This window comes from Ostrea edulis, chromosome 10, assembly GCF_947568905.1.
Source record: "Ostrea edulis chromosome 10, xbOstEdul1.1, whole genome shotgun sequence".
Classification (NCBI taxonomy): domain Eukaryota; kingdom Metazoa; phylum Mollusca; class Bivalvia; order Ostreida; family Ostreidae; genus Ostrea; species Ostrea edulis.
The window spans coordinates 25,726,002-25,744,201 of NC_079173.1; the positions used below are offsets into that span (position 1 = coordinate 25,726,002).

Here is an 18,200-nt window from a genome sequence, read left to right on the forward strand (position 1 = left end):
GTTGATGGTCTACATTCAGTCTGTTATACTATATTGACCTGAATAACCCTCTCAATACTCTTAAAACCATTATTGCACCTACCCGTTGAATAAACGCTATTTCAGTCTTAAGAATTTATATCTGTCCTACATCTAAGATAAACTTGGATAAAGACAAGGGGGGGGGGTACATTAAACCTGCATAAAAGCCTTGTGTAATCCAAATTCATTTGTTCATCTTGCATACAAATTTACATTCCTTCAATCATGATTTTTTTAATAGTCTAATGTTGGGTAAAACTTCTTCTAGGAAAAAGAAAATGTGATATTTACATCGATCAAGTTCAACAACAATATTACGCTGAAGATCCACTTTGTCATATATATACCCACAATTTCCGCTTAGTGTTTATGACGGTGATGATTAAGTGGATGTACTTAAGATAGTACATGTGGTTACATGAACGTATTGTAATTATTTTAGGTCATCTATATATGTAATCTGAGGCATTTCGTTCAATCAGTGATTGATGATGTGGTAAATCGGCAATATTCACCTGTGTTACTCTATAATCTACTTTATGGACCACGATTATTACACGATATAAACAGTATAATGCGCTGCAATATTCGGTGTGGTAATCATGATAGTGACTTTCGTACATGTATGCAAATTATGAATGTAAAATTTTGTTAATGAATTTGTCTACCAAAATGGATGATATTTATATTACACTTTTAGGGGATATGATATAATATGTTGTACAGTTACACATGTCTGATTTTAAGTGAGATCCATTCAGATTTATAAGTGTGGTATATTATGATGCTGCATATAATCTGTCGGAACCAATATAATTTTTTGTGGATATAACTTTCTCTTCAACCAGATCTGTGTATTTTCAAGAAATGTTTGTTGGTTTTTAAAAGTATTAGAGATTCACACTGGCTTGCATTGAATGACGCATTTTACAATATGTTTTAGTAATAAACCTGTGTTGTACTCATTAGGTTAAGTGTTACATGCAGCAGTTATTGACTATGCATGGTTATAGTCTATTCAGAAAGTTGAATGCAATATTGGCCTTCAGTTTTGGTTTGTGATATAAATGTTGAGAGGAAAACAGTGAATATAAATAGTGAATGCAGATATTGTCAATTTCTAATATCTAGATTTCTGAATAAATAACTAAATATAGCAGACTGTGTTGTACTAAATGTGTGTGACACAATCGCTTGATTCATTGATAGACATTATATGAAGATAAAGAAAGAGGAAGTTAATATATCTGCACTAGTAACATGTTATGCACATATGTCGCATTCAATTATTCAACAGTGGTGTTGCAGAAAATAAATGTCCTGTTCAAGATAAATATGCTTTGCAGGGCTTGAAGCTATAACTTTTTATGTCACCAGTCCAGTCGGACTGATGGGGTATAATTTCAACCAGTCCTTAGAAAATTTTACCAGTCCAACAGAGTTTTCCAGAAATAATTAAACATATTTCGTTAATGTTATTAAAATGAAATTAAACTCAATATGCCTCAGACAATATTATAACACTTAAATGTGGGATTTATATTTACGAATCAGATTTGTCTGATATATATATTTACAGATCGAAGCATGCCAAATGTGTGTATAAAATTTCATAAGTATATTTTCCAAAATGATGCTTTAGAAAATTAACCAGTCCCATCGGACTGACTAAAACAAATTTCAGTCAGTCCGCCATACTTTTAACCAGTCACAGACTGACGGGCATATATTAGTTTCGAGCCCTGCTTTGATAACATGGATAAGGCATAGAAACATGAGGCCCATGGGTCACATAACTCGCATGAGTCACCTTGGCCCTACTATTGTTCAGCTATTATGATTTTTATAAAGATATTTTTGCAATCTTTATTCCCATGAAAAATGTTGACCCCATATTGTGACCCTAGTATAACCTACATGTAGCCCCATATGGTCACATGAAATATAAGGTTTTGCCATATATAAGGAATCTGTTATATACAAAATATAAAAGCCCTGTCTTAAACAGTTCAGAGGATATTGCATGCTTATATATGTGGTAAATTTGGCTGGCTGAAATTTAAGCCCTGTAGTACTTGAGAAGTACAAAATGTTAAAAGTTTATAGGCAGACAGATGGATGCTGGACAACGTGTGATAAGAAAAGCTCACTTGAGCTTTCAGTTCATGTACACTAAAAATAATGGCGTGGTTTTTGTTTCCCAACCTACCCGATTTTTAGATCCCTGACCTTTATTTTTTAAAGCTTAATTGGTATCAGCAGGATCCAATTATCATAATTGATTATCGTAATTAAGTTACCTGCCCTGGCTCCTCCGAAAATGTTAATGATGCTAGGAAACTTAAAAATGCCAAAAAGTATGGACGTACATATATACATGTACAATGTATGCTGTATCACAAAAGGTTATATGGACGTATAAACGGTATATGCTAGCTGTGTCAATTAAGTTTACAGGACAATATTTCAGTATCGATCAGTACCAGTGGTGTATCATATATTTTTTGTCATTTATTATCAAATATCCACTTGAGATACAGGCCTTTTCAATACTTTGTCGACCAAAAAAAAAAAATGACGTACATACCTTCCGTATATATATCTGAAAAGCATGTATAGTTACGAAAGGCAATAGACAATTCTTTTTTGCCTAAATAACTAATATCTGTCTTTCTGCCTAAATCTATATGTGTGTATGTGTGTGTTTGCACATGTGTAATACGGCACAATGTAAAATAATATTGGATTATAACCTGCAACATATACATTTATGTCAAATTACATGGCTGTAAGTATGATAAGCACACATCATACTCACTGACATCAGAGCAGGAATTGTTGTCAGAGAGGTTTTAAAGTAGTGTTAAGAACACAGACCTCTTAAAAATGATCACTGCATCTTTTATGGTTGTATAATAACATCACTCTGGGCCAGTTTCCGTTTTTGAAGATGAAGTGTTTTGCTAATTTCCTATATATGTTCTGAAATAAGAATAAAATGTACAGTGCATTGTATACTCCCCTGTGTATTGTGTATGAAAATGAAGGAAAATTAGATTTAATATGTACTTGCTAGCCTATATGTAATATAATTATGTAGAGATCTGTGTTACAGTGATGAATTTTGTTGATATAATTATCTATTTCATACAATTAAGCCATCTTTTCTCTTCTTGATGAAGCCTGCAGTTTTCCCTGAATGATTATCATGATATCAACACTGTTGATTTTAGAAAGTGTTTAATTTTATCTGACGTACTAACTATTTTAGAGGTATATGACTAATTAATCACCATGCAGAGTTCATAGGTTTTTTTTTAATATAAAAAAATTACAGGTATATGTACCTTGCATGGAATTAAAAGAATTTTTTTTGCCGTGTATTTTTGCAATAGGTGGTTATAGATTATTGACATAAACTTATTAGAAGAGACTTTGAAAATTCAAAAAATAGTTTTAAACATGTTAAATGAAATGTATATAAAAAAGATTTTCATGTAAATTAATATATAATTTATTGCGGATTAAATGTTTCCTGCTAGTTTTCTCTGAAATTGGAGATTCAGTGTCATATGAGCATTTGGTCTGTCTCTCTGTCTGTCTCTGATAACTTAACCTTGGCCATACAACCTTTGAATGGATGGTGATAGGGCCTTCATATAAATTTCACATGTGTATATATACTCCTTGTGACGAGCTTTTTTTTTTTTTTGGTGACCCAAGTTTTTGACCTTGTGACCTTTACCTTGGAGTTTGACCTTCTTTTGGAAAACTTTAACTTAAAGCTTGGTAATATCTTTTGATTTTATGTATTTCACATGTGTACTCCTTTAGGTATATATAGCTGCAGAACTGTAGCTCTCTGAAAAAATATTGCTCCGTCACAATATTTTTTCAGAGAGCAACAGTTCTGCAGCTACTTTAAGTAGAGACATTTTTGACATGACCATGACTGGGATTTGACCTACTTTTGAATTTCGTATTTCACATGTATTCTTTGTGACAGCTTTTAAGACCTTTTTTTTTGTTATATTTGATACATCTCCATATGAGTGAAAAATTCTCGAGCGAGACGTTAAGCAAAATACAATCAATCAATACACAGAACTCGGGGTAAACATACTCTATAATCTGTTACTATTTCTTTTGAGTGTCTTTACTTTTAGAATAAGCAGCAATATTTTGCGTATAATTCAGATAAATAGTTGACTAATAATATCTGCAGGCTGAGACTTCGAAACTGGGACCCTTTGCTTGCCAATCGAATACATGTGCTATCCATTAAAAAAAAATTGCACCGCAGAAGCATTACCAAATTGACATTTATACGTTAATTAAAGTAAAGATTATCACTAATTGATATAACTGTTATATAGAAAACTTGGCCAAATATTTCATTAACATATGAGATATATTCTAATTCATATCATAATAATCACCAATAAAATAATTAACAAAGAAATTGATGTTGCATGCAAAATTATCCACATGGATCCGAATCAACATTGGAATTAAGATATCATTCCGAGTGACCACCCTAATTAGCTGTACATTGAAATGTAATTGCCATTAACTATATTTTGGCATAGCTAGTGTACACCAAATGTAACATTATTATATAATTATTGCAAAAACAATGTACCACTTGTCAATGACTTATGGTTGTCAAATAGCAGTACAGTACAGTATTATTAGTATATATTGAGGTACAAAATATTCATATTGTCCATTGAAGCTTACGGTATACCAATTACATATAAGTGGAATTTTTAGCGAGACACTAATTCAGCGATTTTCCTCTGAAACTGAGTATATGTATATTTTAGCGAGAGCGATATATAGTGACTTTATAATTCCAAGAAAGATTGCTATTACCTCTGCTATATGAAATAAATAGCGATATTCAATTTTAGTGATCTCGTCACTCATGATGCTAAAAATGCCAAAATTAAATCCTCGCTAAAAATTCTACTTATATGATGTAAACTAAATTATAAAATGCATGCAATTTGTAAAACATGGCCAGGATTGTAATGTGCACACCCTTCAGAGTGCAGTGGTTTTTCTGAAGTAGTGCTTAAAGCATATAGAGTATGTAAATTTTCCAGATATTATAGTGATTTTTCTACCTGTATGGGCCTGGGGCCGACTTCATTGTTCAAGTTTTTATAACATTGCCATTTGTTACAAACTGTGTTAAGACTTAAATTTTATTGAAGCTAGTTAATCCATTTGTCAATTCAAACTGATTGTTTTACCCCTGCAGCCATAATTATTGTTTGAATGATATACGAAACAAAATTTTCAGAAAATTGATAGTGAATTACTACTACTTAGTTGTGTATTGTGACATTTTTTAAAACTGTCGATCTGAAGGTTTTGTTGTCTTCCAATAATACAGACTTGGGACTTTGTAATCTATTTATTAATAAAAATGCCTATCTTGCAAGACGCTAGTATACAAGAGGTAAACTAAAATTTATTTGATTTTATGTATCTGTAATATGCTGGGAATATGATATAAAAGGTTCATATATATACTATAATACAAATACATATATCCGATTTGGCAATTTTTAAGGGCAATCCGGGATACTGTGATGCATATATCCAAATTATTTTACACACACACACACATACGTACCCCATGAAGTGGATCAATGTAATAACATACAAATATTTAAAATATATTATATATATTTTAAAAAGACTCGAAACACTTTCCTAAGAAATTTCGACCGTGCTACCGGTCTTCTTCGGTCGTGTTTATAATCTGTCATAGCAACGTAACAGTCGAAATATTTCAATAAAGTGTTTTGAATTTTTTAAAATTTTACTTCAAAGAAAGAGACTTTTTATTATATATATAGCATGTGCAATGTGCAGATCATGTAGTCATGCAGATCGATAGTAAAGGAGGAGGGGGGGGGGGTGTGTCTGCAGGGTCAATCCTAATGTGTATATAACAAGTCATGTGTGTTGAAAACATTTGTGGCCCCATTGAACACAGATGAACACTCCTTGCTGAGTAGTAAAAAGAAGAAAAGGTACTAACACAAGATCTATGTATAGTTAATGGCTGATTAGATGTTGATAGGAGACATTCCATCCCCGTCTTCTAATTGTTTCCTCGACACATTAAATTGTCAGATCAATAACACTCAACAATTCCTGTCTGTATATGTTTTACCTGGAGCCCACCTGTAACAGGTAACTGACCATTAACTGACCGCTAACTGATAGGATTAAATTAGTTCAGCTGATGTTCTCCAGGGATATATAGTCTACAAATCCTACCGTTACACACCATCGCTGTTGTAAAAAGCAGTACGTGACCCATGAATGCTAAAATCAGTATACATGCAAGCAATTCACATCTGTGTGTTATAAAATTTGCAAAATATTTATGTATTAATGAACTTATTTACTAATGAATAAATATGCATACAAGTTCAAAAATATTTGATATTTACAATGTATACCATGCATCATATACTGCATGACACATGCAAGAGTCTGTCAAGATATGACATATTTTCTGAGTACATGCAATTGTATATATATAATTAATTTATGGTGGTCAATATCTAAACAATGCAAAAACAGTTTATGTAAATACAAAGTGTATCTTATATGGAGAATTTTTTTTAAATCCATGCTTATTCATAAAAGAGTTTTGTTTCTATGAATCAATCCAAAAAAATTGTCAATTTCAATGGAGCAAAAATCTTGTCCATTAATTATTCCCCTACGTTCTTCATTGACAAGGTACAGGAAGAGTGACAAACAGCGCAATTACTACATCCTGCTCAGATGTGCATTTTGTAACTGTTTTTCTTTTTTCTAATTAAGGATAAAATAATAATAAAATAATAACGTGTTAGTGTGTGTGTGTATGGAAATTAAATTTAGAAACTTAGAATCATGAAAACCTGTTGTCATGTTGTAGAATTTCCATAGACTTCCTGATTTAAAAAAATATATACAGGAATGTAATCTGGCAGGCGCTGTATATACTGTTATACCATGCAGACAAAGATAAGCAAAGTAAATACGCTTTATATATAAATACTGCTGTTAAAGTGTAAGGCGGGCAGGATATTAGAGCCCCATATCGTGAGTCAGTGGAGGAGGAGACCAGTAAGTTTGTTGACAATCTAGGCATTCTCCCCCTGAGTAAACATCAACATCCGACAAACAGCTAGACCTAGGTTCTTAAGTACGATCACACTAACTTCACAATGATGTCTCAATACATCCCCAACAATGATGACATTGCCATCGCCATATATCCCAGCTAGTCCAGCTTCAGTCTCATTGCTCACCTATGGAGAAGGGGGGGGGGGGGGGGTGTAATGGACCTACGGATGTGTAGGTTATTGTTAAACACATGGGTAATTAATTATAAATATGGATATTTCATGTTTTTATATTATCTTGACCTTTAATTTATAGTTTTTAAAAAACAAAATTGATTTCTGGATCAAAAAGTCAAGGTCATGAAAAAGGATGAGGATAGCAGTGATTGCATTCAAAATACAAAATTCAATACAGGACAAACACAGACCCCTGGACATACCAGAGGTGGGATCAGGTGCCTAGGAGGAGTAAGTATCCCCTGCTGACTGATCACACCAACTGTGAGACTTCAATCTAATTAGAATTAGATTCTATGATCTGCTCATCTACTATCGCTATACTATAGGCAGTGATAGTAGATGAGCAGATTATAGGATCTAATTTTAATTAGATTATTTGGGACCTTTATCTTTACGGCCAATTCACCTTAATTAGTAGATTATCATCCGGGGTCACGAAAAAATATGAGGTGGGTGGGAAGATTTTATTTTCTAATTTTTATCTCCCCGAGAAAAAAAATTAATGACAAAAGGCATCATACAAAGTGTTAATCTAGTTAACATTCAAAGAATCCTTGGTAGATGATATAAAACCAACATTCTATGACTTTAATTAATCATTCACTCATGTTACTGGGAAGCAATTAAGTTTGTTTGAAATCGTAATTTTTGCAAAAAATAAAAAAAATACCGGGGCGGGTGGGGATGATAATCAATTAATTTTAATTGGCCTATCAATCCATATAATATTTGTCAAAATCAGTATCTAAAGAATTAGAGTTTAACAATTGATATAAAAATATGACGGACAACTTTCAACCTAATATAGGTTGTATTTGCAAATATGATTATATTGACCATAAAATTTGTGAGAAATTCTTTTCACAGTTTCCTGGACATTAATTGCTCTTCAGTGCCTTAACTTCAATTAAGATGAGGAATCTGAAATTTAATATGTGCATATCAAATGGGTTGATATACATTTGTAACTGTTGATTGATTGATATTTTTTTTTTTCCGCCACACTCAACAATTTTTCAGTTATATGGTGGCGCCCAGTTTTTATTGGTGGAAGAGAGAACCCAGGTACAATGTACCTGGGAAGAGACCACCGACCTTCCAAAAGTAAACTGGGAAACTTTCTCACTTACCGGCACGATGTAACTGTTGAATAATTCTAACAAAAATTGTCAAACTTTGTCTCGTGGTTGACTGCATGAATTCGTAATATTCTGCCTTAATTGACTAAGTTCACGGTATTTTTTTGGTTATTTTATGAGACCTAGCTATATAATCTAAGGCGTCCTCTCTTATAGACTGTATGAATCACTGCATGCATCTATATTACTTTAAGAGATCAAAATTATAACATTTCCAGGTATTAGAAAATGTATCTGCCCTACCTATCTTAATAAAAATATCTGATATTGTTCGTATATATGTAAATGTCTACATTGCAAAATCGATGTGCGCATTAAGCATTTTCCCCCTCTTTAACAGGTACAGTAAAAATAAAATCTACACATACATTGGGGAGGTGGTGGTGTCCGTGAATCCATACAAAACTGTGGACATTTATAACCAGACCTATGTCGATGAATACAAAGGGAGAGAAATCTACGAGAGGCCGCCCCACATTTTTGCCTTGGCAGACTCTGCGTACAAAACGATGAAGAGGCAGAGCAAGGACACGTGCATAGTCATATCAGGTACCGTAACAGTGAATCCATGTATGTATATTGTTTTAGGTGCAGTACATGGAGTGTGTATTTATAGTGTATGTATCAGGTGCAGTACATGGAGTGTGTATTTATAGTGTATCAGGTGCAGTGCATGGAGTGTGTATTTATAGTGTATGTATCAGGTGCAGTACATGGAATGTGTATTTATAGTGTATGTATCAGGTGCAGTACATTGAATGTGTATTTATAGTGTGTCAGGTGCAGTACATTGAATGTGTATTTATAGTGTGTGTTTTAGGTGCAGTACATGGAATGTGTATTTATAGTGTGTCAGGTGCAGTACATGGAATGTGTGTTTATAGTGTATGTATCAGGTGCAGTACATGGAATGTGTATTTATAGTGTATGTATCAGGTGCAGTACATGGAGTGTGTATTTATAGTATATGTATCAGGTGCAGTACATGGAGTGTGTATTTATAGTGTATGTATCAGGTGCAGTACATGGAGTGTGTATTTATAGTGTATCAGGTGCAGTACATGGAGTGTGTATATATAGTGTATCAGGTGCAGTACATGGAGTGTGTATTTATAGTGTATCAGGTGCAGTACATGGAGTGTGTATTTATAGTGTATCAGATGCAGTACATGGAGTGTGTATTTATAGTGTATGTATCAGGTGCAGTACATGGAGTGTGTATTTATAGTGTATGTATTAGGTGCAGTACATGGAGTGTGTATTCATAGTGTGTGTATCAGGTGCAGTACATGGAGTGTGTATTTATAGTATATGTATCAGGTGCAGTACATGGAGTGTGTATTTATAGTGTATGTATCAGGTGCAGTACATGGAGTGTGTATTTATAGTGTATGTATCAGATGCAGTACATGGAGTGTGTATTTATAGTGTATGTATCAGGTGCAGTACATGGAGTGTGTATTAATAGTGTATGTATCAGGTGCAGTACATGGAATGTGTATTTATAGTGTATGTATCAGGTGCAGTACATGGAATGTGTATTTATAGTGTATGTATCAGGTGCAGTACATGGAGTGTGTATTTATAGTATATGTATCAGGTGCAGTACATGGAGTGTGTATTTATAGTGTATGTATCAGGTGCAGTACATGGAGTGTGTATTTATAGTGTATTAGGTGCAGTACATGGAGTGTGTATTTATAGTGTATCAGGTGCAGTACATGGAGTGTATATTTATAGTGTATGTATCAGGTGCAGTACATGGAGTGTGTATTTACAGTGTGTGTATCAGGTGCAGTACATGGAGTGTGTAATTATAGGGTATGTATCAGGTGCAGTACATGGAATGTGTATTTACAGTGTGTGTATCAGATGCAGTACATGGAGTGTGTATTTACAGTGTGTGTATCAGGTGCAGTACATGGAGTGTGTAATTATAGGGTATGTATCAGGTGCAGTACATGGAATGTGTATTTATAGTGTATCAGGTACAGTACATGGAATGTGTATTTACAGTGTGTGTATCAGGTGCAGTACATGGAGTGTGTATTTATAGTGTATCAGGTGCAGTACATGGAATGTGTATTTATAGTGTATGTATCAGATGCAGTACATGGAATGTGTATTTACAGTGTGTGTATCAGATGCAGTACATGGAGTGTGTATTTACAGTGTGTGTATCAGGTGCAGTACATGGAGTGTGTAATTATAGGGTATGTATCAGGTGCAGTACATGGAATGTGTATTTATAGTGTATCAGGTGCAGTACATGGAATGTGTATTTACAGTGTGTGTATCAGGTGCAGTACATGGAGTGTGTATTTATAGTGTATCAGGTGCAGTACATGGAGTGTATATTTATAGTGTATGTATCAGGTGCAGTACATGGAGTGTGTATTTACAGTGTGTGTATCAGGTGCAGTACATGGAGTGTGTAATTATAGGGTATGTATCAGGTGCAGTACATGGAATGTGTATTTACAGTGTGTGTATCAGATGCAGTACATGGAGTGTGTATTTACAGTGTGTGTATCAGGTGCAGTACATGGAGTGTGTAATTATAGGGTATGTATCAGGTGCAGTACATGGAATGTGTATTTATAGTGTATCAGGTGCAGTACATGGAATGTGTATTTACAGTGTGTGTATCAGGTGCAGTACATGGAGTGTGTATTTATAGTGTATCAGGTGCAGTACATGGAATGTGTATTTATAGTGTATGTATCAGATGCAGTACATGGAATGTGTATTTATAGTGTATGTATCAGATGCAGTACATGGAATGTGTATTTATAGTGTATGTATCAGGTACTGTACATGGAATGTGTGTTTATAGTATATATGTGTCAGGTGCAGTACATGGAGTGTGTATTTATAGTGTGTGTATCAGGTGCAGAGATTTCATATAAATACATTCATAACAGTATAGTGTAGTATAGCTGCAGATAACCAGTCATGAAAAATGTTCTGCATTCATTTGCAAACCACATTGAAATCTAGACCTGCAGAATCTAAGGAAATGTACTTTGAATATATGCTTCTTTCCTTATCCTGGTTGGAGTAACACATAATATTATATGTATGTTGTTTCCTTGTCAGTGTTCTCTGATACTTCTCATGTTCACTGATCTTGTGGATCGTTAAGTTCTAGCACACCTACTACATGTACATCAGTGCAGATCATGATGTAACGGAAACCTGTTAAGGAGGCATACTATACATCATCATAATGGCTGATTTCCTTTTATTAATAAACATGAATGGAAATATGAATATCAGCAATATCTGTCCAATGATCCAAGTCACATCTGCTATCAGGTCGCAAAATGGTGACCTAGAAATATTTCTGGTCATTTCTAGTCACCATGTTCAAAATTTCTACTCGCCATGGTAAAAGATTTTATAAATAAGGCCTACAAGGTTTTTTTCAAGAAAAAAATCAACACCCATGTATGCGTTTTGTTTGTTTTATTTTTAAACTGAATAGAAATGTGCTGTGAAACATGCTGGATGTTATAACAAGTCAAGTATTTACTCTGGCAAAAGTTGTTTTGCATTGGGCCATCCTGTATATTTTACAGTACGCTTCTTGGGAAGAAAACCCAGCGTTCCACACAAGGATTTGCTTTGAAGTCCTCAATAAGTGGGCCTTCACTGCTTATGTGAATAAAAGCTTCTACTTTTGTTGGATATTTTGCTGAACAATCAGTACCAGCATCAATAAGAACACTACATCCCAAGTTTGTAATTGTCTGTGAAAATTAGCAATAAGTGATAGAGCTTTGATATTTCACATGAGTATTCCTTGTGACAAGACCTTTCCGTGGTTACCAACATTTTTGACCCCGTGACCTTGGCGTTTGACCTACTTTTTGAAAAATTTAACGTTGCTAATAACTTTTGAACAATAAGTGATGGAGCTTTGATATTTCTCATGAGTATTCTTTGTGACAAGACCTTTACGTGGGTACCAACATTTTTGACCCCGTGACCTTGGAGTTTGACCTACTTTTTGAAAACTTTAACCTTGCTAATAATTTTTGAACAATAAGTGATAGAGCTTTGATATTTCACATGAGTATTCCTTGTGACAAGACCTTTCCGTGGGTACCAACATTTTTGACCCAGTGACTTTGGAGTTTGACCTACTTTTTGAAAACTTTAACCTTGCTAATAACTTTTGAACAGTAAGCGATAGAGTTTTTGATTTCAAAATATTGTTGTACTGGTACGTATCCTTCACTTTTCACCCACATTAAGTTTCTGTATTGTAGCGAGCATTCATGGAGTTGTATGCATTGTAACGAATTGGTAAAACAAACATGCTAATTAGGCCAAAATAAAATATTTGTGTGTTTCTGGTTTCCTGACCCTTACCTACGATTTTGCTGCCAACCCTAGATATTTTATTAATGATCGATATATATATATATATATATATATATATATATATATATATATATATACACACATGTACATGTAAATGAAATCTGGAATTTTCAAACTGGTATTTTTTTCTTTTCGTGTTGGAATATTTTGAGTACTGTTGATCTTCAGAATATTTGAAATGTATTTCTAATTGATGTACATGCATGCATGTATCTAGCCATGTATTCAGAGCACCTTAAAAACAAAGATTTTGAATAAAATGTTGTAGTAAAATAAAAGGTTTTACCTACTTATACCCTACCTAATTTTTTGAGAAGTGATTTTGGAAACACACATATATTTTATTTTGGCCTAATTAAGTTGTGATCTGCCCAGTTTCATGTATCTATATATATTAATTATATATATGTCAAATAAATCGGAGTCTTGAATTATCATTCTTAGACTGTCATATGTGTCATTTACTAATTAATACACAAATCATATTTTAATTTGACCCTGTTAATTTTGCAGTTTTATGAAATATTCTAAGGTTGTGTGAATATAAATGAGATGAAAAGATGATTGAGGCTTCAAACCATCGATACATACCAATTTGATTTTATCCATTGAGTTAACTTGTGGGCATATAAGGCATCAGAGTGTCATTTTAACTGCATTGAAAACAAGCAAAATGTCAGTATCCCCCAAGCCCATGATGTTAGAAGTTTTTATAGATTCACCTTCCAGGCTAGGAGGTTATAAAAGTTGGCTCGGGCTCCAGCTCCAACTCTAGCTCGAATAAAAGATTTGGAGTATGGCTCTAAATGATTTTTGGTTATAAAAACTGGCTCAAGCTCTGGCTCCAAATCAGGCTCGAAAGTTGTCTCGAAATTTTGAGCCAGAGCACATACTCGAAATGTGGGTTATAAAACTTTTGAGTATGGAACACATACTCCAAATGGAGTATGCCATGCTTAAATCTCGAGTACTAAGCTCTATAGCTTACTTGAGATTTAAAGTATGTACTCAAAGTGTCGTCTGCTTTTATAAATATGGCTGCATGCCGACAAATGACATATTGGGAACGTGCTCCACGCATTATCAGAGACAGATTATGCAACCCTTTAGAAGAATTATCTGCAGATGATGTTTTTGCAAGATATATATTCCACCCACACACCATTATGGATCTCTTGCGTCAGCTGCCAGACATACATGTATCATCTCCAACTCAGCGGAACCTTCCAATTCCACCCCTCCTTCAATTACTAGTAACACTGAGATTTCTAGGCTGGATTTTAAAGATTTTATAGGGCTTGAAATATGTCTCCTAGTTAGTCATCTATACTATTTTCTATAATATTTTATAAGTTGAAATTAATAAAATGACGCAAATTTTAAGGGTTTTTTTTGAAGAAAAAATTAAGTTCTCCCAATAAAGTAATTCAAGAAATATCAAAAGATTTTGTCATTTATTTCTCCTGGAGTGGAAGAAATTATTGCTTCTTTTATCGTTAAGTACATTTTTTTAAACAAGATACCACGATTTACCTTAGATTTGAAAATTTTAGGGGGTGGGGGGCGCCGGCTGCGCTCCCCCTTAAATCCACCACTGGCTACAGCTCTGCAGCTAGCAAGTTTCATGTACTTCACAGCTCCATTATATTGATTAACAAAGAATTAAAATGTGAATATCACTTTAACACATGTTATGGTAAGTGAAGTGCATTTAATCATAAAACATTCGATCCTCATTCCTTTTTTTAAATGATAATGATTTATAATTAGTTATGCCAGAGACATGTTACGCCTCTACAATAAAATCACTGATCTATTTTGAAAATAATTTTCTCACACATTTAAAACATCTGCCACTTCTTCACAACCCTGTCTCCTCTTTGCCAAGTCCAATTCAAAATCATACTCCTAGGAGTACATATATCGAAATGTTTTATAACCTTAGAATCTGACCACGTACTCCTAGGAGTATGATTTTGAATTCGAGCTAGAGTTGGAGCTGGAGCCTGAGCCAACTTTTATAACCTCCTAGCCAGGTATGATAAGAAAAATTAGATCAGAGGTTGAATATCGTCGCAATTAACTCCGAACTGTGGCTTGAAACGATAGAGGTTACTGGCACATTGTGAATTTTACTATTAAAATAGTAGGAGTATATTACCTAATTATGTGAGAGTTGTAATCAACATGGATGCTAGTGATAATCTTGTATATTATATATAAAAGTCTTTGTAGCAAGTGATCTCAGAAAATCCACACTATATAAATTAATTAAAAACAAAATGTAAAATTATTGAAATTCTTGTCTTAAGGTGAGTCTGGAGCAGGAAAAACAGAAGCTTCCAAAATCATAATGAGGTACATCGCCGCGGTAACGAATATAGGAGGACAGAAGGAGGTGGAGAGGTCAGTAATGGGATTATAAACATAGGTTGTCTCCCTTTACACAGACCTTTTAATACCATTTTCAAAGGAATCTCTTTACATGCATTTTCTGTAAACATGAAAAGAAAAATTACCATCATAGGACCAGGAAATGACATACAAATATTATATAATATACAGTCATGTACTTTACATTTTAAATTGATGATCAGAAAGTGACCCATCGTCATGGCAACCAGAGATGTTTTATTTTACATGTGCTGTGTGACACATGTTTATACATGTAGATATAAATTTCATGATGTTAATTTGTCATTTCCATGTTTACTGACTGTTTTGTTTTGGTGTTTACAGAAAATGCATGTTCATAAATTTTCAAAATTATATACTTGATTAAATTATAGTTTTGAATAATAATGATTAAGCATTGTTAAAAGTGATAAATCATGTTGTTATTAAACATGTCAGGTACATGTGAAAAAGTGAGGTATTTCATGATTATACTGCCAAACCATTTTAGCTTTATAATTTCAGCTCATGTTTTGTTTGATAGTTTAGAGAGAAAAAAATTAAAGTCTATGAGCTTTGCAGTCCTTCCAATAGCTTTCATATCTAAAGTATTTTAAATTCATTAAGAATATTTTCATGCTCTATCTATAATGAAAGTTATTTGAGAAAAATTTTGAATTGTAATCTGATTTGTTATTGTCTTGGATGATTTTACAGTCGCAATGAAATCGAGAGGTTGAGTACACTCAGACAATAGAACTCAGCATGCTCAGATCAAAACTTGATCTCAAATAATGTCCGCAGTGTTAACCATTTCTTTTTATACGCTCGTCAAAGATGGGACATATTATGGTATGGCGTTGTCTGTCTGTCTGTAGACAAAGTGCAAACGAACCATAAGCTTCAGGATCTTATAAGTTGGTGCATTTGATCGTCACGATGAGAGGAAGATGACTATTGTTTTTCAAGGTTAAAGGTCAAGGTTATACTATCAGTTGATAGGAAAACCTTGTAGGCAGAACAGACCAAGTTAATGGGGCTAGGACCATCAAACTTGGTATGCATACTCCCATGCCAAGTGGAAGACACCCTTTGATCTTCAAGGTTAAAGGTCAAGGTTATTGTTTTTCAAGGTTAAAGGTCAAGGTTATAGTATCAGTTGATAGCCTTGTAGGCAGAACAGACCAAGTTAACCGTGGGGACTAGGACTGAGTAAAATTTGGTACACATGCAACTTTTGCCAAGCGGAGGATGCCTTTTGTTTCAAGGTCATAGTATCACTTAGTAGAAAAACCTTGTTTTCATTACAGATACAGATATTGCATTGAAATTTAGTCACAAGCTTCCTCTCGGGGGAATATATAAGTGTAGTTTGCATTTCAACTGGATTACTCTAGGGGTAAACGTAGGTCAAAGTTTTTCAGAATTTTTTTTGCTATGAATACAGTTATTGCCCTGAAATTTTGTCACAATATCCCTCTCGGAGAAATACATAATCTTTTCAGCAGTTCACATTTCAAGTTGATTGGTGCACTGTGACCTATTTTATGGCGAAAAGTAGGTCAAATGGTTTTCTGGACTTTTTCTCATCATGGATACAGATATAATTTGCACTGACATTTGGTCACAACCTCCCTCTCATAGAAATGCATAATCAGTTCACATGTCAGATAGATTAGTACACCATATGACCTATAGCTACTATAAGGCTTTTCTATCCAGGTCCAATGGGCGTATATGTTGTACCGTTTGCGATACTCTAGTAAAAGTAATAATTCCACTGGACTTCATTTCTGAATCTGCTATTGCAGTAAAAATTTTCCCTACAGTATCTATAATATATATATATATATATATATATATATATATATATATATCTGTCAACACGTTCAATGAATTTTTTTCTAATTGAACATGTTGAAGCACATGTAATTGATAAAGTTGTTTTAGTAATTAAATGTATATAATAAGAGTTTGGTTAATTTATGTTTTGAATGACATATGAATCCTATGTTTCAGTAACTCCACTTTATACTGTTCTGTGTAATAAGTACTAACTTTTTCTTAGACAATTCTTTTATAAATATATTGATATATAACCATCTGAATGCATGCTTAAGAATTTACTCTAAAATCACTCAATTTTGTGGGAGTCAAATTTTCGTTTCCAGGGTACAGTCATATATATAGCCACAAGTTTGAATCTCAATCGTGAACATGAAACTTTGAACCAATATACTATATAGAGGCCTTGATCCCATTTGAAAATTTGACCCCACTAAAATTTATAAGCAATTTTACTAACAGTAATTCAATTTCCGCAAGCAAAACAGCATTAATTTGCATGATTCTCTCCTTTGATATTACAAGTATCAGGATAATTATTTACGGGTATTTTACATAATGCATCAACCTTTGCTCTGCACATTGCTGAACCACATAATTATACAAATTTCACATAAAATTGCTTTTTTATTCTTCAATCTGTATAAACTCAAAAATGTTTAGGAAAAAGAAAACAAGTTAAGTAATGTATATATGATACATGTTTCAAGTTTTGTATTGAATTGATAAAACTGATGTATTGATAACTCCCCCAGCCGGAAATTGACCAAATAATCAGAATGGTTATTGTCCATCCAGTGAATTATATATATAAGATATTATGATTTGCATCTTAGTTTCCCTTTACGTGTATGTAATGGAATGACTATGCTATGTGTTTTATGATTTAATACTTATAAGTCTTATATTTAATGAGGAATTCAAATGCATACACAGAGTACACCAACAGATGATATAAGGACTGATGATGTAGAGTTTCATTATACTTAACACATACTGTTTAATAATAAAAACTGATATAGCATTTCATTAC

The 18,200-nt window shown here is 33.5% G+C and overlaps 1 protein-coding gene across 2 annotated transcripts in view; it reads left to right on the forward strand.

Annotated features, from left to right (window-relative positions):
* LOC125665638 (unconventional myosin-Id-like) overlaps nt 1–18,200 on the forward strand; it is a 70,338-nt gene that overhangs the window by 678 nt on the left and 51,460 nt on the right. Inside the window, exons 2-4 of one of the 2 annotated variants that reach the window (XM_048898389.2) lie at nt 8,880–9,088; nt 15,241–15,334; nt 16,040–16,057. In XM_048898389.2, coding sequence (XP_048754346.1) covers nt 8,880–9,088; nt 15,241–15,334; nt 16,040–16,057 — 321 coding nt within the window. The remainder of the gene's footprint in view (nt 1–8,879; nt 9,089–15,240; nt 15,335–16,039; nt 16,058–18,200) is intronic. The other variant, XM_048898391.2, reaches the window with a different exon arrangement.